Source organism: the organism of the source record quoted next, unplaced genomic scaffold, assembly GCF_019419815.1.
Source record: "Pyrus x bretschneideri cultivar Hongxiangsu unplaced genomic scaffold, Pyrus_bretschneideri_v1 Contig15, whole genome shotgun sequence".
In the NCBI taxonomy this organism is placed as follows: domain Eukaryota; kingdom Viridiplantae; phylum Streptophyta; class Magnoliopsida; order Rosales; family Rosaceae; genus Pyrus; species Pyrus x bretschneideri.
In genome coordinates, this window is record NW_025999446.1 from 956,101 (window position 1) to 980,930 (window position 24,830).

Here is a 24,830-nt window from a genome sequence, read left to right on the forward strand (position 1 = left end):
AATGACCGTGCCAAAACTCTGCCACGTGGAGACAAATCACTGGCCTCTGCCTTTGACTGCAAACAAAACAGAGGCAAAAGAGAGAGACAATGCCCTGTATCCTTATGAGGCTGGGCATCTTCTGTTTGACTCGAATCCTCTTTTCCCCTTTTCCTCTGTTTTCCTCCACCTTTTGTTTTCCATTTTCTTCAGCCGTTGTACTAATTTGCAAGCAAAGATCTCTATAAGTTCAAACAACCCGTCGTTCTTTGGTTTCTCGACTGAGTCGGGTGGCGTGTCGTCGGCGGTAAATGGGCGTGGAACTAATGATGGGATTGGTTGACAGTTTTGCAGCGAGGATGGAGGAGAATGCGGTGAAGGAGGCGGCCTCCGCCGGAATCCAGAGCGTCGAGAAGTTCATTAGCCTGATTTCGGAACACCACCAATCAACGTCGTCGAACTCGGAAGCTGGTACGGAGTATAAAGCCGTGGCGGACATGGCCGTGACCAAGTTCAGAAAGGTCATTTCGTTGTTGGACAAAGGATGTACCGGCCACGCCCGGTTTCGGAAAGCTCCGGTGCCTCTATCTCCGCCTCCCCCGCCGCTGGTGCCTCCGAAGACGATAACCCAAATTCTGAGACCTTCAATTTCAGAACCCCATGATCAAAAAACAGAGCAACCCTCTGTTTTCAGAACAGAACAATCTTCTGCCTTTAAGGTTTATTGTCCGAAGCCGGTGGTTCGCCTGCCGCCGCTGCCGCAAAATCCCCATTTGAAAACCAGTCCGGTTGTGCTGACAAAAGATATTGGGTGCTCTGAGAGAAAGATGGATTCTGCTGCTGCCGCCACCATCAACTTCTCGCCTTTGGCGCCCATTTCTGCCGCGAATTCGTTCATTTCGTCTTTAACTACTGGGGATCCCGCTGAGCAATCGATCTCTTCTGGGTTTCAATTTACAAATATGTCACAGTCGTCTTCGGGTAGGCCGCCTCTGTCTTCGTCGTCGTTGAAGAGGAAGTGCAGCTCCGTCGACAATGTTTCTCGTCTCCGGTGCGGATCTACTACCGGGCGCTGCCACTGCTCTAAGAAAAGGTTGGTCAGTGTTAAAATTTCCATCAACCATCATGATTTTTAACATGGTTTTGGTTCAGAATTGTGTATTTTTATTAACTTGAATTGGTTAATTGGATTGAGCAGGAAATCTAAAGTGAAAAGAGTGATTAGGGTTCCTGCAATTAGCATGAAACTGGCTGATATTCCACCTGATGATTATTCTTGGAGAAAGTACGGTCAAAAACCCATCAAGGGTTCCCCTCATCCAAGGTATTATTTCTTTCATTATTCATTAATTCATTTTGTTTTTATTGAATTATTGTTTGATTGTACATAAATTCACTGATGAATTTCAGAGCACATGATACTGCTGAATTTAATCGGCCTAAACATTAAGTCACATCGTTCAACTAACGTCTATCATCTTTAAAATCTTTGCGTACATTGAACATTGTTTTCTCTCTTGTGAGTCAATCGATTCATTAACATAGACACCCTAAATTCTAAGCTACAGTTCGTCGTCCGACTAATGCCTTTCACTTTTAGAATCTTTGCATGGATGGAACATTGTTTTCTCTCATGTGAGTCAATCGATTCAGTAACGTAGCCGCATTGTATTCTGAATGTGTGGTTGCTTTTGTCCCAATGCAGAGGGTATTACAAGTGTAGCAGCCAGAGAGGTTGCCTTGCACGCAAGCACGTGGAGCGCGCTGTAGACGATCCCACCATGCTGATCGTGACCTACGAAGGCGATCACAATCACTCCCTCGGCGTCACCGATCCAACGGCCACCCTCGTCCTCGAATCCTCTTAAAAGTCAACTCATCCAACGGCCCAAAATCTTCTTCTTTTATTAAAAAAATTCGAATTAAAAGAAGAACAAAGAAAATCATGATTTTGTGCTGCAAAATCGTCAACGATCATGCTTTTCACCGTCTCCAAGAGGATTAGTGGGTACCCCAATACAAAATTAGATTCGTCGTTTTCCTTTTCTTTTAGTTTTTTGGGTTTATTTTTTCATTATTTTTATAATTTTCATCAGAAATGAAATATAAAATAGGATTAGGATTTGGTGGGAAGTCAATGATGCTAACTAGCGGGTTTTGTTTAATTTTAGTTTACTTAATTATGTTCCTAAATACTTGTTAAGTTGTTATTAGGGTTGTTTAATATATGATGGTGGTGGATTTTGATGAGGATGCCCACTTTTAATTGTTCCAATTCCCACTATATGTATGACTTCATTATTCACCTTTTTATTTTATTTTATTTAAAATATTGAATGTTAGACAATGCAGGCACATTTGAGTAGTTTTGCTTTTGTTTACATGTTGAACATAATTTAGTAGTGAGAGTATCACGTAAAATTGACACATGAGACAACACATCTACATATAATATAATTGGGTTTGACGCACACGTATTTAATTATTTTGTGGTCAGATTGATGCCTTGTGGCCAAACCCTGAACGAACACCTTCTCATACTAGCATTGGCTATAATTAGTTTTTTATTTTTTTGTTTTGGACAAATTGAAAATTCATTACCAAGGCAAAGCTAAGAGTACACTGAAAACCCACGATGTGGCAAACAAGAAGACATAAATAAAGTTAATAAACCATACATATAAAGGAGGTGAAGGGGGGATACATGAAGAGGGACACTACAACAATTGCAAAGGCGCCACCCCGCCTACTCCACACAAGTCTTAGTTCGAAGGGGTACAAGGCAAACCATCCTTTTTGAGAATGTGAACCAACGATGGGAGTCTATAGACCCAAATATAAACACTCATCTTTGAAAATTTAAGCGACGCCACCTTATCCACAACCATATTAGTTGATATAGGCACTCAAGACCAACGACAGACTTGGAAAGTCAATGTAATTAGTTTTGTTGGAGAATTTCGAAATGTTCTTGTGGTAGGACTTGTTAGAAGGTCATGAATGATCCGCTGAAATTGGTAAGAATCTGGCAAAGTCAATGTGGTCGGTTGGGGGTGGATTGGTTGGTTGTCATTTAGTGTCTTCCCAACGCTAATTGTTCAATGAAGAATAAACTTTGCACACATTTGAAGTCTTTCCAGTTCAAAATGTGGAGAGAAGAACGATACATTTCATGCAAGGTCTGCATCCGCCAATGTAACCATAACACAAGGCTACATACCACGTGCTATAATACAAGTGAAGGATGCTGAAAAATATGTCTTTCATTTATATTACGACGTGTGATGCTTTAGGTACCTGAAAAGATCTCTCCTAACCGATTGTTGAAGATTCAAACCAATCCGGCTAAGTAGACCTATTTGATCCAATTTAATTGGGTTGGATCATTTGGTAATTAGATTAGATCACTAAATTCCAAAACTGAGATGATTAGTCTTCTTACGGCTCGTTTGTAAGTGTTTTTAAAATGACTTAAAGCGCTTTTGGTTGTTTATGGAACTAATTCTTAATAAAAATTCAAGTGAATCTTGAAAAAACACTTGAAGTACTTCCTAGAAGAAGCACATAGAAAGCACTTCAAGTGCTTTTAGAACTCAAATTTTTTCTCTAAAAACGATTTCAGTTATTTTAAAAACACTTCAAAATAAGTCCTTAATCAGTGTCACGTGGCATATTTTCTCCTCATTTTCCCTCCTCTTTTGGGTTTTTGGTCATACAAACATTTTGCTGGATGGCCCAGAACAAGCCCAGAAGAATATTGGGCCTAGTATTGAAGATCCAAGTCTAAACCCAGAGTGAGTTCTTCATCTAAAGGTGGCAATGAATAAATAAACAAAAATTCCTGTCTATTTCCATCAAGATTTCAAAAGTTTGAAAACAAGCCGCTCTTATTATTGACAAAATGATGAATTAGCCCCCGCTGGCGTCGGTAGGTCAACTGTAACATCAGTGGATTTATAAGCCTGCTCATGCCCCCACAAAACCGACAAAATATTTGTTGTAATTGAGGATTCACTGCACTCAATTGTTTTTAAAAGTTATAATAATTACAACTATTGGATTAAATTTAAACGGTTCAAATGGACTAGTCAGGAGGATTCTCATTCTGAGCTCAGGAGAGGATCCTCCTCCTTTATAAACCTGCTCATGAACCCACAAAACTGACAAAATATCTGTTGTAATTGAGGATTCACCGCACTCAATCTCGCTCGTCACGTGATTTGTTACCCACAAGAAAAAAAAACAGTGAAAGAATCAAAACCCAGTTGTTCATTTAGACTTAAATATTAACAATGAACATTTTGGAGGTCCACTGACATTGACTTGTTAAGCATCTGCTTTGGCTTTATTCTGTATCTTTTTTACTGCAGTGGACTGAGGGTCCGGGAAGATCAAAATCCTTGCCATGTTTTCATGTTTGTTCAAAACTTTAAGATAAAGTCTGCAGAGTTAAAATAATGGACGAGATTTTTTTAATGTGCTCGAAATTCAATATAGAAGTTTGAAACTTTGAAGAAATTGACGAGAGATTTTTCAATGTGTTCGGAATATATGACGGTATGCTATGTGTTATTATACAAGTAGAGGAACACTTGAAAAAACTTCCTTCAACTGTATAATGACATAAGGCGTATGTGATTGTGTTCCAAACACACTAAAAAATCTCTGGAAATTGACAAGATAAATAAACGTGTGAGACTTACCAAATAAAAGGAAATCTCAAGTGTTGAACTAGTGCTTCATAGATCCACCCAATCATGAATCATTCACTTCTTTTTTGCTTCTTACCCAATTTTCAAATTATAATATAAATACATTAAATTATGTTTTATAAAAACCACCGTCAGCATTACGATATAGTAATAATTTTATGTACTTATAAATAAGAGGTTTTTCACTTAATTTTCTAAGAAGACAATTTAGATACTATTTTTTAACTGAGAAATTGTATTATTTAGCCTAAATTCACAACCCATAACATACCCTAAAAAATATGAGTTATGAAAAAGTGTGTATAATTTGGCATTAAAACCCCTGCAGTGAGGGAGTGTCTTCTTCCATTTGATCTAGCCTAAGCAAATTATAGCCTTTTCTTCTCTGAGGAAAGGATGAGAAGCTCTACTTTCATCAAAGCTCTAGTTTTATTCTCAACCTTCTTTTTTCTTCTAGCTTATCTCTCAATTGCCGGCTGTGTGGCGGTGACATTTTCGTTGCATGAAAGTTCTTCTCCTGCAACATATTACTCCAACAAAGAAACCCTCAAGTTCGTTTTAGTTGGCCACCGCAAAAGAGTCAACGGAGACAAAAGCCACCGACTACCACCACCACCACCACCACCACCACCACCACCACCACCTCCACCTCCACCTCCACCTCCACCACCACCACCTCCACCTCCACCTCCACCTTCACCACCATCACCATCACCACCACCACCATCACCACCATCACCACCATCACCATCACCACCATCACCACCACCACCACCACCACCACCTCCACCTCCACCTCCACCACCACCACCACCACCACCACCTCCACCTCCACCTCCACCTTCACCACCATCACCACCACCACCACCACCACCACCACCACCACCATCACCACCACCACCACCACCTCCACCTCCACCTCCACCTCCACCTCCACCACCACCACCGCCACCGCCACCGCAAGCACCTCCTACAAATTTCCCAGACACGCAAGAACTTGTATTTGCAGATCAAAGGCTCAAACTAGTCTACCCAATTATCCAAAACTTCAAGTCCCTCATCACCCCAGATCCTCTAAACATCACCAAAACTTGGGTAGGCTCCGACATTTGCAGCTACAGAGGCTTCTACTGTGACAGCCCTCCGAACAACAGCTCCGCGTTTGCCCTCGCCTCGATAAACTTTAACGGATTCCAACTTGGGGCCTCTTCTCTCAATGGGTTCCTCTACCAGCTCCCGGACATTGCCCTCTTCCATGCAAACTCCAACAACTTTTCCGGCACCGTCTCCTCCGCCATTGCCAACCTCCCCTCTTCCATGCTAAGGTTCAATTTCTTCACTGGGACCGTCCCGCCACAAATTTTCACTCAAGAACTCGACGCCCTCTTTTTAAACAACAACGATTTCATGCAAAATCTTCCCGACAATCTCGGCACCTCTCAAATTCTCCTCCTCACCTTAGCAAACAACAGATTCACAGGTTCGATTCCATCGGGCATTTCCAAAGCTTTCGCTGCTCTGACTGAGGTTCTACCCCTAAACAACCAGCTCACAGGATGCTTGCCTTATGAGATAGGGTTGCTAAAAGAGGCCGTATTTTTTGACGCTGGAAACAATCAGTTAACCGGGCCATTACCGTTCTCATTGGCCTGCCTCGAAAACGTGGAGCAGCTGAATTTTGCTGGGAATTTGTTGCATGGCACGGTGCCTGAGGTGGTATGTCATGAGCTGCAGAATTTGGCAAACTTTTCGCTGTCCGATAATTATTTCACAAATGTTGGTCCTGTTTGTAGAAGCTTGATCGGGAAAGGAGTGCTCGACGTTACAAACAACTGCGTTCCCGATCTTCCGTTTCAAAGACCGACAGAGGAATGTGCAGATTTCTTTGCACATCCAAGGTTCTGTCCCTTCATGGGGTCCTATACTTACATTCCATGTAAGCTTCCTCGTTTTGGTTCTTTGTATTCACCTTGACCTACTTTGTTCATCTTCTCCAAGCCTCATGGAAATAAAAAATTTCAGTGTAAACGTGGTGATTCAATCTTTTCACTCATTTCAGTGTAACATAATGCATGGTACGTACATTTAACATGAGAATTAATGAGATGTTTCCTTGATGATTTGTGATCATAAGAAATCAGTGATTGGTAAGGGGCTTCTAGCTCAATTGGTCACTCATGCACCCGAGAATTTAAGTTTGATTCCACCCTCCCCCAATATTGTTTGTATCATTAAGAAACCAATGATTGTTGTAGCTTTTCTTTTTAATCTTTTTTGGACGAATGGATAGGACAAGACACCTCTATCAGTTCTTTTTTAGCATAGCACATCTGTTCTTTATTAAATGGCAGAACATCGATTATACTATGGATAACATTGTTAGGTAACATTTTAATAGCAAAACATATTCAGGTGTTATTGATACATTATCGACATTATTGATACAAAACCATTATTTGTTAAAAGGATGGAGGTCCTACAAAGAGCATTTCTATATAACACACTTTATGAGGTTTTTCCAGTATGGATCAGAGTATGGTATATACCAGATCCTTAACCGTTGGATTCTTAGTCATTAAATTTTTTATCACACATCTAGCCATTCACTCCACTGATTCATTCAGAATTTTCACGCTTTACGACAAGTTAACAATCGTAGTTAGTGGGGGAAGGACAAATGCAAAAGAAAAGAAAGGTGCTTTTTCAACAACTATGGTCCCAAAAATTTGTCCACACAGAGAAAGAAGATGGTGCTTTGCCCCTGTCACAATCCTAGAAGAACCTGCAAGCCTTGAAGGCCTTATTAGCAATGCCACTTTTTAGGGACACCTTTTTCATGAGCCAAGTGCTTGTTAGGTGGGAAATGTCCCCTATGCCCTAGCTGAGTGAGTGAGGTAAGGCAGACGATTCAATGAACTCACCACCAATTATATGCCCCCTCTGTAATTTCGAATGTTAAAATCTGTTCACTTTTCTGAGTTTTATACTGTTAAATTACTATTTGTCTGTTAATGGAGATTTGGAGAGCTGCACTGGATTCAGCAAGTGGGAAGCAAAAGTAGTGTACCAAGTGGGAAGCAAAAATAGTGTACCAATTACATGATCTCAGCTGCTCGGCTCGTTGTACACCTCTTATCCAACTACCCGGTCACTTTGGCATATGTTTCCCGTCGAGTTTTATTTTTAAAGAACAAATGCTTCCAAGATGAAGGTTGGGATGGTGCAAATTTGGAAGTGCTTGGAAACAAATATGGAACTGAGAATCTCTTTTTGTTATCAGGTCACTAAAATGGGTAGGAGCACTACTGGAAAACGTCGTGGGGGATAAGGATGGAAAATACTCTAATGTTGCTTGGTTTACAAGATAAAGGGGCGGTGGCACTTCAAGGCTTCACATCCAAAGAGATATCATGGTGTGAAAACTTAGTCTTGAAATTTTGTGTACTTGATGAATGTGTGCTCCGGGAAAATTTATAATATTAGAAGAGGGCTGTAAGAATCAAGATAAAAAAGCCTCTTATATATAAGGCAATAATCGAGTGCAATAACAGTTAACTCTAGGTATTATTTTTCTTTATAACAAGGTTTAAGTAAATTTTCATTGTGAAAGAGAGTTTTGAGTGGAAATAATGTGAGATCAATTTTGTTAAATACGAATAGAAACGTTTACATCTTCAGCAAAATATTAAATAGGAACTCCAGGCCAAAAGCATCCCAACGGAAAATACCTCCTTGTGAGGTAACATATATATAAGACTACAGCATGAGTAACGACATTTCCTTTCTGCTCTACAAACACAAACCTCACCTCTCCTAGTTGGGACACAACGTCCACCACAGCATACTCCCCATTAAGCATTCAAACTAACAACTAAGAATTAGACTCAACGTCCACCATAGCATAACCCGTCTCTATACATACCATCAATGCCGCACGGATCGCCCCAACTTCAACCATAGCCGCGATGTTTAAAAATAAGCCTCCTTCTTCGCCTGCCAATTGCAACAGCCCTGCAAAATCCCTTATTACCCAACCATATCCTCCCTTCAAAGACTTCCCGCACCAGGCACCGTCACAGTTAACCTTTAATACCCCATGGTTGGGCCGCCTCCATTGAACATGCTGTCCAGCAAAGTGAGCATCCTCAGTTTCCTCACAAGGAGTAGCGACCTCCTGCTTTGTAGCATGGCTAGGAGTTGATGCCGCACCAAATTAACCCCTCAATAGGATTAATCACCACACCTCTTGGATTGGCTTTTAGTATATATACAAGCCTCTTGCCACAGGTATATCTTTTTTATGTCAATTTTTTTTTTGTCTTATTATTATTTTTTAATATTTTAATTTTACTTGTTTTAGTTAGAAAATAATAAAATTACTAACCATCCACAGTCCCACTACGTTTTTTGTTAATGTCTTTTATTTATTTTTTATTTTTTTAATTCTTATGAGAGGAGGATAATTATGAGATTATGAAAGCCTTACTCTTTTTGTCTTCCCCTTTTATATATGTATATACTTTTTTTTTTTTAATATAAACGGTTCGGATCGTTGAAATATATTACGGAATGGGCTCTATAAAAACTTGTGTAAAAAATTGTATAAAAAAAAATAATGTCACGGATCTGCCCCCATATATATATATACATATATATACATATATATATATATATATATTCTTAATACTTGTAAATCATCGTTCAAATTAAATAGAGAAAATATATTAGGAAAACTAATGAAAAGAGTTTGAAAGGTTTTAGTTTTAATCAAAAACTATGTTATAAGTTTTGTTTAATGATTAGTACAAGGCCCATATTAAAATAGTCCAACTAAAAATGGCCCAAGTATAATAAATTATGATTTGTCGATTTTACCCCTAACTTTTTTAGGTTGAATTCCAAATGTTTATCATTAATGGAGTTCATCATTGTTTTGTAGACCTTCTTCTTTTTCTTTGAAACAAAAATATAAATTTTCATGCTATTTAATTTATATTTTATATTATTTCGTTGAAATGTGATCGTCGTTATTTTTCATAGTGTATTCAAGGTACTGTGTTTCAATTTTTCTTCGTCAGTGGAGTTCATTGTTTGTTTCTCTAAAAAATAAATTTGAGATCTGCATGTTGTTCAATAATAACGATGGGTCACTATTTCTAGACTGTAAAAATAAACTGTTTTTGGTTTTTAAGTAACACTGTTTCTAGAATCTAAGTCACTATTTTTGGATAAACAAAACTATAGATCCTCATGCTATTTAATTTATATTTTGTATTATTTCATTAAAATGTGATTGTCGTTATTATTCATAGTGCATTCGGGATACTGTTTTTCAATTTTTCTTTGTTAGTGTGGAGTTCATCGTTTGCTTTTCCAGAAAATAAATTTGAGATATGCATACTATTTAATAATAATGACGGGTCACTATTTTTAGACTATAAAAATAAACTGTTTCTGGATCCAAATGAAATAGACACACTGTTTCTTAAATATAAGCTAGAAAAGAAATAGTGAATTCACTATGTTTGGATTCAAAGCAAAATAAGCACTCTGTTTCTTAAATATAATCAACTGATGCATGAAAAAATAGAAACAGTCAAAGGTTAAAACATAGACTGGAATTTAAGTCACTGCTTTTGGAATTTAAGTAACTATTTCTGAAATTTAAGTCACTCTTTTTGGAATTTAAGTTACTATTTCTGGATTTTGGTTCTTTTCTTTCCAGATACAGTGTTTGTTTGATCACAGACAAAACAAACACTGTATCTGATTTTTCTTCCAAAAACAATGTTATGTTTTGGGTTCTCCAGAAACAGTTTTATGTTTTGGTTCTTTTTTTTTTCCAGACACTTTTTCGCCGGTTTCTAACATTAAACTTCTTCGAACTTGTTTCGGCGGCTTTGTTCCGATGAATGCTTCATTTTTCAACTTTGATTTGAACTTTGATTTGGTTGTTTTTGAAATGAGGGAATTCGATTTGATAGGAAGACAGAGAGTTATTATGACGGTTTTGTGCTGGGTTGAAGTTGGTGGAGAGTCAGGACAATATCGAATCATTTAAGGGTATTTACGGAAATGTAGATTTGTAGCGAGTTGGGCTTGTAAGTTTGACCCGTGGACAATATTTTTGAATGATTTTTTATTAAACTTTGAACCATTTTGATTAAATAATATTTTGTGATGGTATTTGGTAAAATATTTATTGACTCAAGTCATTTTCATTAAAACTCCCAAATATATTTGGGCTGCAAAGGAAGCTCAACACGACTTGTTTATGACATGTAGTAACTAGGCCCAAAGTTTTGGTGATTTTAAGCTTAGGCTGACAGCGGTCCAGATAAGAGAAGAAAGAAACAGTAATGTGTTTTGCATACAAATCAAAGCAGAGTGCAATGCATCGCTCTTTAAATAGAGAGATTTTTTAGTGTAATCGATATACTAGATAATACCTTAAATGTTATTATATAAATTATGGGATATGTATGCTTAAAAATTAATAACTTAAAAAATAAAAAATTTCCTATCATTTTTATTAAAACACGTTGTACATTATTTACGTTCCCGTCACAATTAAAAATTTCCCCTTTAAATAACATTGCCTATTGGACAAAAAGCACGGTGATAGACTACTAGGGGGCGTTTGTTTGACCGAATTAAGGGGGACTGGACTAGACTAGACTGTAGTCCCTTGTTTGGTCTGGACAAGGATTAGGTTTAATGGGACTAAAGGGGACTCGCCCCGACTGAACGTTTCGCTAAACGTTCTTAAGGAGACCCCTCGATTTCAAGGGGACTACTAGTCCCGTTCTCTCCCCCGCCACTGATCCCTCGTCGTCTCCCTTCTCCTTCGCCCTCTTCCTTCTGATCCGCACCTTTGCCCACTCCCTTAGGCCTTCACTATGCCACCCAAACGCCTAAACCCAGACCTTAAACAAAACTGAAAAACAATCCATTGATTCCCTTCCTTTCTTCTTCGTTCAAGTCGGGACCGAAAGCGTACCAAATGCTCAAGCACCTGCAAATCCCCACATAAATTCAAAACAAAAAGGCAAAATCACCAGAGAATCCTGAGATTTTTCGAGAAAATCAGGAGGCGCTGCGTGGAGAGCTCCGATGAATCCTCCATGCGAATCTTCTGCATAAGGAAAAGAGGGAGAGGTTAGGGATAAAGTGGACGAAGGGAAAAAAAGGAGAGGGGAAGGAGAGAGTTGCCGGAAGAAAATAGGGAGAAGTTGTAGAGAGAGGAAGAATATTTTGGAAAAATGGAGAAACAGAACAAAAAGAGGGAGATGAGAAGGAGAATGGCGGAGGAAAAGAGGAATAGGGTAGAGAGAGATAATTTTAGGAATAAATAAATACAAAGATTTTGGCCCTTACAGAAGAATATATGATTCTAGAAACAAATAAAATGATAAATTAATAATAAAATATTAATAAATATAGATAAAATAATATAATATTTGAGTTAGATAATTATCCAACTTCTTAGTCTGACATTGCATCAAATGCTTCACTAAACTAGTCCAGCTTAATCTAGTCTAAGCCAGTCCAGCTTAATCCCTGAAGCTAATCTAGTCCGAGACAGTCCGGTACAACAAACGCACCCCTAGTCTACTAGACGGACACATAGGGAATAGGTTAGGGCAAATCACACATGCAATGAGGAATCCGTGTCTAAAACAATAGCCTTTTTCTTTTATTTTTCTTTTATTTTTCTTTTCTTTTCTTGTCAGGTAAGAAATGGTCAGAGAAGTGATTTCGCACGCTGCTGTCTTCCTCTTTTTTTTTAATTTATAAATTGAATAAGTTAAGAGATTAATGCGAAAGGAATAGTGCAGAATAAAAAAACCAAGAATATGAAAATCATTGATTCGAATTTCTTCTTTAATTGTAACATGCTTGTTTGCCTTCCTTCTTTAGTTCAGGTTACCCCAGGTTCTTCCCACGTTTTTGCTTCTTTCATAGCACAATTTGTCGGAAAATTAAATCAAAAGAATTAGTACATTTTAGGTGCGTGTTTGTTGTACCAGATTAACTTCTGAGACTAAGCTAGATTGACTTGGTTTGAACTAAGTTGGATAAGAATCGTGAAGTGTTTGATGACTACCAGACTAAACTATGGAGTAAAATATTTTAGGATCCAAATAATTTTTTTTATCGTTTTTAATTTACTTTTTCCTAATAAACAAAAACACAAAAATAAATCCCAAAATAAATATTATATTATAAAATTATTTTGTATTTATTTAATTTTTAAAAACCTAATTAATGTTTCACTCAAAAGTAATCTGCCATTGCATTTTACAAGAAGAGAACTGACGTTTTCTTCCAAATCTCTGTCTGCCTCTTTACATCATCTCAGAAATTTCATTGCAAATCTCAAAAAATCATACCAAAGAGCAACCTTTTTCTCTATCCTCTATCCCCCTTGTCCTTTGGCTGCTGTTTTGGCCTTTATCTTTGCTGTTCCCTTTGTTGTTTCCTTTGCCTGGTCTTCGGATTTTCTGGGTTTCTTTATCCTCTATTCCCTTCTGTGCTTTGGTTGAGTTTTCTGCATTTCTGGCTTTTTTGAATTTTCTGGCTTCTGGGTTTCTGGCTTTTTTGGGTTTTCTGATTTTCTGGGTTCAAATTTTGGGAGTTAATCTAGGTTTTGAAAAGGGAAAGACTGCATAATTTTTTATTTTTTTGTTTTGAATTTTTCGGGATCTGGGTTTGAAGGGGTTGTGGACGCGAGGAGTGAGAAGATGGGAGGGCGAAGCAGGGGTGAAGCGTTGCAGAGTCGGGATTAGCAGTCCGTCCATTTTTGGAGGGTCTCGAAGACCCTCTTGTGAAGCGTGTAGTCCGGTTTAGTCGGGGCTAGTCATATTAAAACTAGTCCCTGCTTTTAACAAACATCAGATTTCACTAGCATTAGTGTAGTCCAGTGAAGATTAACAAGGCCAAACAAACGCATCCTTCAGATTTTATAAATTTAGGGGTTCGAAAACTTTTTTCGTAACTGAATAAAAAAAAAAGTTTTGGTTGAAATTGGATCTAACTAAATTTTAGCATAGCGTTTTGCTTATGATTCTTTTTCTTCTCCCTTGATTGTTTGGGCTCGATGGAAAAGTGTATTTTCCAATTGCAGCAAATGGTTTTCTATTGTTCTCATACATCTCAAGAAAATAATGTAGTTGCTGATAAATTAGTTAATTTATGATCAGTGTTTAAAATATCGGTATCGGTGAAAATATCAATATAAAAATTTGTAGAAATATCGATATTGATATCAGTTGTTTTCGATGGAAATGATGGAAGCTTAAAATGAAACTTTAGAAATTGTCAAACATTGATTTGGATGAAATATAAGAGTTTTTCCGAATTTAACATATTTATCAATAATATCTACGATATATGTCGATTTTAGCATAAACTTACGAGTTTCTCCGATATAAGATGAATTTTAGACTTCACCCGCATTTCCATAACTTTCTCTTATTTTGTGGAGATTTTCATGGAAATATAAGAAATTTTAAACATTGTTTGGGACTGCTCTCGTCTTCATTTGTTTGATATGTCACTCATCCTCTAAAACTTCTTCCTGTTTGCATTCAAATTTCTTGAGCATGTCAGCATATATATTTGTCTCCCAATTTTTAATGTGTGTGTTTTTTTACCTAATCATTGTAAATTTTCATTTCTGTTTTACAGCTTGCCCTACGTGTTCTTACTTTTAAGTTTTCTTTTAGAGGAATTTGGTCCTATCCCCCTCTTCTTTTTTGTATTTTATTATTCTTGCTTTATAGCCTAATTCTGTGTAACCATTTTTTTTGTATTTATAAACTTTTACCCCGAGGTTCTCTTAAAAAAATATTGCTTGTTTGACTGACACACACTTTCACGTGTTCTTACACTTTAACGTGCACATAAAGATTGAGGAAGAGTATGTGGAAATTCATACTTAACAATGTTTCTGTTTATATAATATTGGTCTAAATCATGTTATTTTGTACTAATATTCTTAAATACAACTAAGCACATTGATCAGTGTTCTTGTCAGGCACTAATAATTTTGTTAATTAGGCTAATTGAAATCAATTGACAAAAAACCAAATGTAATAAATTATATTATGTTTTGTACGGTTCATCCCGAATCTCTACATTTGTGCACTTTTACGTATTTAGACAAATCTTAGCCGTTAAATTCATCTAACCATTAAATTAAAACTATCATTTGTTTATACATATAAATAACTCAATGATCTTCAAATTAATTAAAATATGAAAAGATGATCAATAATTCGTTGAACAAACAATACGACGCACACATTTTAAATTGAACAATACTTCGATACTCAAATATGAGTAGGAACTAGGGGTGGGTTCGAAAAATTGAAAAACGAAAAAAATTGGACCAAAAACTGAACCGAGGCTGAAAAAAAACCTAAACCGAATCTGGTTCGGTTTCTAGGGTTCGAAAACCGGACCAAACCGAAATATAAATTAATGATTTTTTTCCTTGAAATGGCATCGTTCAGTCTTCAGTCTTGTATTGGTTCGTCGTTCAGTCCGAATTCTGGAACCTTAAACAATAACATTGATCCCTTTTCGCTTCGTCTCTTCTGTACTCTGGACCCTCTCCTTCCCACTCCCAACTCTGCCGCTCTTGCCCTTCGTCTTCTTTTTCCTTCATCTCACATCTCATCGTCGCTATGCAAGTATCATTGTCTCACTCTCAGTCTCGCTTATAGTGACCCGTGGCCGTGACCTGCAACTTCCTCTCGCTATTTCGAGTCTCTACCCACGACTTCCTTCCTTTGCAAGGTTAGTCTCATGGAAATTTCTATCATGTTCTACAGATTTTGTTTTCAATTTCATGGGTTTTGTAGCTTTTCAATTTCATGGGTTTTGCAATTTGTTTTGGGTATGCTGGATTTGGTTGGGTAACTTCATTTCTGAACACTATTAGTTGAGGTTTGATTAATTTGTGAGAAATTTTGGTTCTGCAATTTGTTTTGGGTATGTTGGATTTGGTTCTGCAGCTTTCACTCTAGGGTTTTCTCTGCAGCTTTCACTCTAAGGCCATGAAACCAAGCTAAAACCCACAGAAATATGCCCTAGAAAATAATTGAAATGGTCAATTTTATATCACCAAATCCTTCTCTTTTAATTTACTCACAAAAGTATGCCCCTAAAAACCTAATTTTTATTCTTAGTTCATGGAGTCTGAGAGGAACCCATCTGGGACTTAAAATTGTCAACAACGTATCTATAACCTGGATATATACTCCTTCGTGCCGTCTCTAGTCATTTGATATCACAGAGGAGTTTTTGTCATCATCTTTTGTATTTGTAAGTTTATATATCTACCGGCCCTTTTTTTTTCACCTTCAGAAGCATGCTTAATTGGAGTGTCAGATATTGAACAATTGGATTGATAAGCAGACAGCAGTTGTACTGTTGTAGTATAAGGGTTTAGCCTTTGCAGGTTTTTGAAAGACGATTCTGTAGCTTTTGCATGTGCATCCTACCTTTGCTTTTTTATATAAGGATTATATAAAAGCAAAGGTAGGATGCTATGTTGCCTCCTAGGTCGTCTAAGTGTTGAGCTTGAGTTTGAGGACTTGAAGATTTTATTTGTGCAAGACATGAAGTGATAAAACCTTGAAGGTTTATTTGACTTGTGTGATGTTTATTTTAAATTTGAACTTTTTAAAGACTTAAACTTTGATGTTTATTTTAAGTTTGGACTTTGGACTTTGGAAGACTTAAACTTTAAATGTTTATTTTCATTGTCTTTGATTATAGTTGAAATTCTTATGTTATGTTGGAGATGTTAAAATTTCATATTTCAATTTTTTTCATTTTTTGGAGGAAAAAACCGAAATCAAACCGAAACCGAATTGAGAAAAAATGAACCGAACCGACCGAACCTAGCCCTAGTAGGAACTAAAAACTCTTTGTGTTTTAATCATAGAGTTTTGTGCTTATGATCAAAACCATTAATACTATGAATCACACTGTAAAGATTATCTCTGCAAAAAATAAATTAAAATTAAGGTCGTTTAGTCAATCTATTTTAGCAAATACATAGACGGTTCGTAATGCTTTTACCAATACCATTCATTTGTTTTTAAACAGTTTAATGACTAAATGACCTTAGTTTTAATTGATTTTTTGCAGATGCGATCTTTATAGGATGATTTATAAGATGAATGGTTTTGATTACGAACACGAAGTTCTATAAGTTGACAACGAACAATTTTGAGAAATTTTGAGTATGAGTTCCTGCTTATCTTTGAATAACTAAGTATTATTCTTTTAATTTTTCACATACCGTTGTATGAGAGCACTTCCACCATGCTCTTTTGCCCTGTGGATAGGCCCCATTTGCAATCCAATCCCCTCCAATAGTGGTGCCAGACCATTCGGGCAATTGGGCTAAGGGGGAGCTTGTGAGAGAGCTTAGGCACAAGTCCAAGACCCGAGCGCCTGAGGAGAAGTGATGCAAGGTTAACGTCAGCCACGTTATAAATTTTTTTGCGTCAGGCGCATGCATAACACAAGTGTGTGGGGGCGCGTTATTGACAAGATTTCAGGCGGTGGGGCCCGCGTTGCAACCAACTAAGAAGTAGTTGAATCTGGACCGTTTAATTTCCAGTTCAACGATCTAAATTTTTTTCATTTTAAAAATTAAAAAAAAATAGAAATGTTTCGGGGAACACGTGTCACAATTTGTACTGTTGGATTTCAAATTTTTTTAGTAATCTGACCGTTCAACTTAATTAAGTTAATAAAAAAATTAAAAAATCAAAAAAAATTAATTTTTTTCTTCTATAAATACCTTACCATTTTCTCCCATCTTACAACACATTTTAATATTTTCAATAATTTTAAACATGGAAGGACACATGTTAATATTTTCAATAATTTTAAACATGGAAGGACACATTGTGCGATATAATTAGTTAAAAATCTTATCGAAATCTATCTACAAAAATTATACCTTTAGATAATGACACATGGACATGATAAAATCGATTACAAATCTTATCCGAAATTAAAATAAAATTATTTTTTATTATTTTAGAATATAAAAAATATTAATATTTTATTACTTATTAAGAGGTAAAAATACAAAAAATAATTAGTATTCACTTATTAGTTTGAAACGTCGTCGCATAACTCCTCACCCATATTACCCTCTGGCCTTGGGAACTTACTTTCACGTGACTCTGGGCTTTGCAGTCCGACATCTGCTCCTTGCATGCTTTTGTCACCTTCTCCTTCCACCCTCGCCCTCTCTCTTCTTCTCCATGCCTTCTCTGCAAATTACAAACCACAGACACACACAGCTACGCTCCGTTTCTTCAACAATGTTCAAGAAATGGCACATCTTTTTACTTCTTCTCTCACTCTCCACCTCCACTGTTACTTCCTCTAGGCCTTCAGGCACGCAACCATCACTCCCACCCGACGCGCTCTCCCTCGTCGCCTTCAAATCCAAAGCGGATTTACACGGCGCCCTTCCATTCTCTTCCAACGCCACCGCCGTCCAGTCCTTCTGCCACTGGACTGGCGTCCAATGCGCCGCCCGGTACAAAATAGTCCGCCTCATAGTCCAGTCCCAAAACCTCGGCGGCATTTTCGCGCCCGACACCCTGACTCGGTTAGACCAGCTCAGAGTCCTGAGTCTGCAGAACAACTCGCTCACCGGGCCGCTTCCAGACCTCACCGGACTCACCAACCTCAAAACCCTCTTCCTCGACCACAACTCCTTCGCGGGTTCCCTCCCGCCGTCGCTCTCCTCCCTCCACCGCCTCCGAACCCTCGATTTCTCGTACAACAACCTCACCGGAACACTACCCACATTTCTAATCACCGGTCTGGACCGGCTGTACTACCTCCGGCTGGATTGGAACCGGTTCAGTGGACCGGTCCCGCCTCTAAACCAGTCCACGCTCCAGACATTCAATGTCTCCGGAAACAACCTCACCGGCGCAATCCCCGTCACTCCGACTCTGCTGCGGTTCGGTGCATCATCCTTCTCGTGGAACCCAGGCCTCTGCGGCGAGATTGTGAATAAGGAATGCAACCGGACGAGGCCCTTTTTCGGCGCAACTCATGTTCACGAAGCTCCGCCGCCCACGAGGGCGCTCGGGCAGAGCAGTGCAGAAAATATCCACGGCGTTGAGTTGACTCAGCCGAGTCACAAAATCCCAAGAAGAACCGCCGTCATTATCGGGTTTTCCACTGGCGTCTTCATCCTGATCTGCTCGCTCCTCTGTTTCGCAATCGCGGTGAAGAAACAGAGGAATTCCCAAACCCGAACAGCCGTTAATTCTGGGGGACCAACTGCGGCGGAGGATACGGCGGCAGCGGTGGTGGAAATAGAGGAGGAGCTGGAGCAGAAGGTGAAGAGGGCGCAGGGGATTCAAGTAGTGAAGAGCGGGAGCCTAATGTTCTGCGCGGGCGAGTCGCAGCTGTACTCGCTGGACCAGCTGATGCGGGCGTCGGCGGAGCTGCTGGGGAAGGGGACCATCGGGACGACATACAAGGCGGTGCTGGACAATCGCCTGATAGTGAGCGTGAAGAGGCTCGATGCCGGGAAGTTGGGTGGGACTAGCAGAGAGGTGTTCGAGCGGCATCTGGAGTCGGTGGGTGCGCTGAGACACCCGAATCTGGTGCCGCTGAGAGCGTATTTTCAGGCGAAGGACGAGCGGCTGCTGGTGTACGATTACCAGCCCAACGGTAGCGTCTTCTCTCTCGTTCACGGTAATGTTCAAATCTTTCAGTTGAGTGAGTGAGTGAGTGAGTTGGGTTGACTCGGTTGGACTGTTGTTCAATTCTTTGACTACTTTGTGGATGAAGAATTTAGGGAGGCCAATAAGAATTTGACACGTAAGCGTACTTAACTACAACATTTTAGTACTATGTTTAGGAAGGGATCTCTCGAAATCTCTTTCTTCTAATTCACGAAGTATAGGGATCGGGTTTGATTCAATAATTATAAACAGAGGCCTACTTAAAAGTTCCGTTTGATCAAATTTCAATGGTTTGGATCTCCAAACTTGGTGAATTAGGAGAAAGAAATCTAGAGGATTCCTTTCCCTATGTTTACATGCTTTTTAGGTTATAGAACGTGGTGATTGTACTTGATTTGGTTGTTTCTTCACCTCTTTGCTTTATCGACGCCGAGAATCTTGCTTGTGATTAAAATGGGACAATCTGCTTAGTAACCAGTTGTATTTTTGTTTGTGTTTATAGACATGTTTCTAGATAGTTAAGAATCTCCTTTGATTAAGACATCGTTAGGAATTGGAGTTGAGGTTCAAACCAATAATGCAGGTGTCATGTATTTTAACTTTTCAATAAGACGGCACGGTAACATGCCAAAGGAAAGGTGTAGGGTAGTCTCTCTCTAGGAATTGACATAATGATTATATTTGTATAGTGTTCACAGAATCATGGTGATACACTCTTTTTATATTGATTGTATGTTGGCTTGCAATCCCAAGTCACATTTACTTGCTTAACCTTTTCCTCATAAGAAATTGACAGATTTTGGATGTCTCCATTTTTTCTTCCTCCTCTTTTGGCTGGTTCCATAATGTCAGTTGAGAAAACAAAAATTGACTGCTTAATTTGGTCTGATTAGCCTATTGCTTATCTGTTTTAAGATTCCCTCACTTAATGCGAGAGTTGTCCTATTGAACATGGTTTCTTGGTTTCGAGCATATTTACATTTTGAGATTACATGTCTCATTAGCGTTTTCAAGGCTAAAACTCTCTGGCACTTGTTGATGGAACGACTGTCTTACATTTGCTACATGATCGTGAATGTGGGACACGCGTTGCATGCAACATGTGCATGAACGTTACATTTTCTTGTTTTTTAGGGTAGTAATTTACTGAAATAAAATACTTTCGTTAATTGATTAACCTTAAACCAAGTTTCTAATGATCAATGTGTTGCAGGAAAATCAACTAGGGCAAAGCCGCTGCACTGGACGTCATGCTTGAAAATAGCAGAGGACGTAGCACAAGGCCTCTCTTACATCCACCAAGCATGGAGACTTGTCCATGGCAATCTCAAGTCCACTAACGTCCTACTTGGCTCCGACTTCGAAGCATGTCTCACCGACTATTGCCTCTCTGTTCTCGCCACAACTACCCCAACGTCTGAGGAGGATCCAGATTCAGCTGCATACAAAGCCCCAGAGACTCTCACGAACTCATCAAATGATGACGATCATCATGATCAACAGCAGCAACCAACTTCAAAGTCCGATGTCTATGCATTTGGGATTTTGTTGGTGGAGCTTCTCACAGGGAAGCCTCCATCACAGCACTTGGTTTTGCCGCCCAATGATACGATGAAATGGGTAAGATCCTTGAGGGAAGATGAGCAAAATGATGGGCATGATAAGATGGCAATGCTGCTGGAGGTGGCGATCGCTTGCAGTTCAACTTCACCGGAGCAGAGGCCGACTATGTGGCAGGTGTTGAAGATGTTGCAGGAGATTAAAGAGGAGACAATATCATCCATGGAGGAGGTTGAAAATGAAGTGGGATGAACACACATGGTAGCTAACTAGATCAGTCGCCTACGAGTATTAACTATTTTGTAGAGGAGAGAAATAGATTCATCACACATGATTATGATAAATTAATTATTAATGGTCACTTTTGCACTGCCACTTTCTTTGTGAAAACTGAAACCATAACGTCACTATTGCGGTATCTCAAATCATTCAATAACTGTTAGTGAGAAAGTTCAAACACGTCACAATGTTTAATTAGGTTGAGATACCGCTATAAGGACTCAAATCATTCAAGAACTGTTAGTGAGAAAGCTCAAACACGTCATAATGTTTAATTGGGTTGAGATACTGCCACAAGGAAGGTGTATGAATGATTGGTTGTCGGACTTGTCATAAATTATAAGGTAATGACAAGGACTGTCAGCTGTGTGAGTGCAGAGACAGTCTAACAAGTTGTAAATTCAATTGATGAAGAGTTAACTATAGTTCAGAGAAATTAGGTGGTGAACATGAATGCAGCGTATGATTGTGTTTTCAACTGATTTTTGTTTTTGGTCGAAAGTTTTCAACTGATTACATCCTTGCTATTTTTTGTTCAAGATTCATATATGCACTTGAGGCCCCACACATCGCCCTTCTGCTCAAGCTCTCAGGTGAATGAATGGACCCACCTAATTTTGCCTTAGTCCCACTCAACGTCATAGGGAATTTCTCACTTGAATACGTCTAGATTTCAATTATATTTGGATGCATGTCTAAATAATTGAAATTGTAATACAAATTGAACACGTGTCCAAATGTGATTAGGCATTAGCAGAAGCGGCCGCTAAACTTTCAGTAATCAAATAGTGTCCTTCCAACAATCCACTACTAGTGGGCTCAACATTAATATTTGCCCCAAACATAATTGGCTGCTAAGTTGATTAGATGTGGGACAAAAGCGGTCAAACATGAAGTAGGATTCTTTTCCCTTCAAATTCTCCTCTATTTCCCTTCTCTATTTGAACAGTCACTATTATACTACATTAACATCTTGTGTTCACTTCTTTATAGAAAGAAAAACAAAGAGAAAAGTGAGGGTGGAGGGGAGAAAATTCTACTCCATCGAACTCCCCCCCCCCCCCAAAAAAAAAAAAAAAAAGGAAGGCCGTGTTAGCCAAAATGGTTTATGAGATTGGCATAACTCCTCACTTTGGTCCCTACAGTTTGAAATCAATAAGAGTGGTCATTGAGTTTGTCATTCATCAATCATTTTGGTCATTTCGCGAAATTTTTGTTCAATAAAGACCAAAATAACAAGAATACTCTCAATTTAATAAATAATGAGCCAAAATGATTTGATAATTTTGTCATTTTATCCATATTAAATGGAGATTTTTCACGAAAGAACCAAAATGATTGATGGTAGATGAACTCAGTGACCAATTCTATCGATTTTAAATCTTAAATACCAAAGTAAGGAATTTAAAGGACCGTAGCCAAAAAAGAATAGCTTGAAAATGTGTATTGGACTAGAAGCTGTTATGGGTCCAAGAAGCCCAATAAACAAAAAGGCCAGAATGAAAGGATCTGAAATGAAAGCCCACAACATCAAAACATCTGGGATCGCTCTGAGAGAAAGAGAGATGGCGAGAAAGCCGACATCTTTAACCTGAAGAATTTGCTAGAAACCTCCAGCTTTCTTTCGTCAAACATTTCCGACTATAAAAATTAAAACCCAAATACGAAATCGGCGTACAATTTGGAGATTAGAGAATGCCAACATGAACCATACGGATATGGAGATAATGGAGGTGGAGACGACGGCGGCTGGGCGGCCGGAGCTGCCGTCCAGCACCGGCCAAGGTGACGTCGCCAGGGACTTGCTCACATTGTCTCGCCAGCTCCTCAATCAAGGCAAGCCTTCCCAGGCCCTCCAAGCGGTAATCTTCAACTTCATCATTTTCTTGTTTATTTGTTTTTATAATTTATCAGCTTCCTCCAATTTTTCTTCGGTTTGATTCGCATCGTTCATAGAAATTGAGTGACATTTATTTAATTCTTGTTAATGTGTTTTGAATTTTAGGGTTTATACTATTTTGCCTGCCAATTTTGTACTGATTTTTTTGTTCTTGGTTTTTTTTTTTTTTTTTGGTTGAGAAAATGATTGAAATCATGTATGAATGTGTAAACTATAAAGAGAACATTATGTAGTGCTTATAAATTGGAACAAAAGTGGATTTTCATGTTAGCATAACTAGGATTCTCGAAGCTAAACAGGAGCGATTCGCGTAGATAGTTGGATGAGGAAAGATAATTATCTTACTCCTTAATTGTCTAGTACTTATTACTTAAAGATTGACAAAATGGTAGTGTTGGTCGATAGTTATGGCCTTAGTGTCATGATTTTGGAGATTGCGAAGCACTGCCTTAGAGGGATTCTTGAACAAAGATTAAGCTTCTTAGCTAGAGAATTCATTTCACGGTTTTTGACTAATAACGTCTGATTGTTCGATCACACTACGAATTCACATCCAAATGTTATCTAATAAATTCATGACACCAAAGGCAACGTTGCATTTAGGATTTTCCTCGCATTTGGGATTTGCCCGAATGGTTGATGTAGGGGGATGTTTTGTTTATCATTTGCTTATTTTATCTCAGTGGGGTTTAGGCTGGTGTGATGAAGTCCTGTCTAGACGTTGGTACCGCCAATAGATGTCTAATGAATGTATGTAGATGCTTCTGCATTTACGTTTAATGTTAAATCATTGAGCTGCTACAAAGGGATGACATGTGTATGTTGTTAGAAGCCTTAGAATCAAGAGAAGCAGTGTCCATTGAGAACCTTCATCACATGCTAATTTTGTTTTTGGAACAGGTTGTTACGGCAATGAGAACAAGAGGTGGGGATGAGGCTGTATTTCAGTCCTTGCATCGTGCTCGTGAGCTGTACAGAAGTAGATTGCAAGAAAGCGCTGCTGCTGATCAACTAGCTTCTTTGTTTGCCGAGTGTGCAATTGCCGAAGCTCATCCTTTGAAGACTGAACCAGAAGCAGCACATAACGTGGGTGGTCCATCGGTTAGTCTTGGACCTGATGGTCAAGGAAGTTCCATACTGGCGGAAACTGGCAGGATGCAGATTGTTTTGGATGCATTTTCAGATGGGAGTAGCTTCATTTGTTTACAATGCGGAGGTCTTGTTAGCAATCACCGCAAAGACGAGCACTACGCATACTGGTGCTGCCAAACTTGACGTGCACGCTCCTAGAATGGATACAAGCCCACTTCTGCAATGCTACTCTCAACGCGTGTGATTCTGTACTATTATTCAACTTCTGTGAGTCTCCAGAGTAGCTACTACTGGTTCCAGCTCCTCTCGAATGGTCAGCATTGTCAGATATAGACTAGCAGCAAGTCGAATATATGAACATTTTGGTTAAGGATGTTGAGATTGTGTATCGGTTGGTTTGGAGTACATCGATAAAATGCATTCCCTTGTTTGGTTAATACAGAATCATGTAATACCTGTATTTTGGTCCCATCGACCCTATGCTGATCTTATCTGATGAGAGAGCTGCCCTACCGAAGCTTTTCTTATTGCTTCGGCTTACGCGGCTACATCAAACCAAGAATG

The 24,830-nt window shown here is 38.7% G+C and overlaps 4 protein-coding genes across 4 annotated transcripts; all 4 read left to right on the top strand.

Annotated features, from left to right (window-relative positions):
• LOC125475468 (probable WRKY transcription factor 7) lies at window positions 1–2,232 on the top strand. Its single transcript, XM_048580218.1, has 3 exons — window positions 1–1,072; window positions 1,178–1,303; window positions 1,685–2,232. The coding sequence occupies exons 1-3, from the start codon at window positions 291–293 to the stop codon at window positions 1,845–1,847; spliced, it is 1,071 nt and encodes a 356-aa protein (XP_048436175.1). The 5' UTR covers window positions 1–290; the 3' UTR covers window positions 1,848–2,232.
• Window positions 2,233–4,959: 2,727 nt separating this feature from the next.
• Window positions 4,960–6,869, top strand: LOC125475469 (uncharacterized protein At4g06744-like). The gene is made up of 2 exons (XM_048580219.1): window positions 4,960–5,395; window positions 5,681–6,869. The coding sequence occupies exons 1-2, from the start codon at window positions 5,088–5,090 to the stop codon at window positions 6,663–6,665; spliced, it is 1,293 nt and encodes a 430-aa protein (XP_048436176.1). The 5' UTR covers window positions 4,960–5,087; the 3' UTR covers window positions 6,666–6,869.
• Window positions 6,870–17,834: 10,965 nt separating this feature from the next.
• LOC125475471 (probable inactive receptor kinase At5g67200) lies at window positions 17,835–21,367 on the top strand. The gene is made up of 2 exons (XM_048580224.1): window positions 17,835–19,445; window positions 20,649–21,367. The coding sequence occupies exons 1-2, from the start codon at window positions 17,987–17,989 to the stop codon at window positions 21,245–21,247; spliced, it is 2,058 nt and encodes a 685-aa protein (XP_048436181.1). The 5' UTR covers window positions 17,835–17,986; the 3' UTR covers window positions 21,248–21,367.
• A 1,422-nt stretch (window positions 21,368–22,789) lies between these two features.
• On the top strand, window positions 22,790–24,726 carry LOC125475472. The gene is made up of 2 exons (XM_048580225.1): window positions 22,790–23,136; window positions 24,075–24,726. The coding sequence occupies exons 1-2, from the start codon at window positions 22,978–22,980 to the stop codon at window positions 24,447–24,449; spliced, it is 534 nt and encodes a 177-aa protein (XP_048436182.1). The 5' UTR covers window positions 22,790–22,977; the 3' UTR covers window positions 24,450–24,726.
• The last annotated feature ends 104 nt before the right edge of the window (window positions 24,727–24,830 follow it).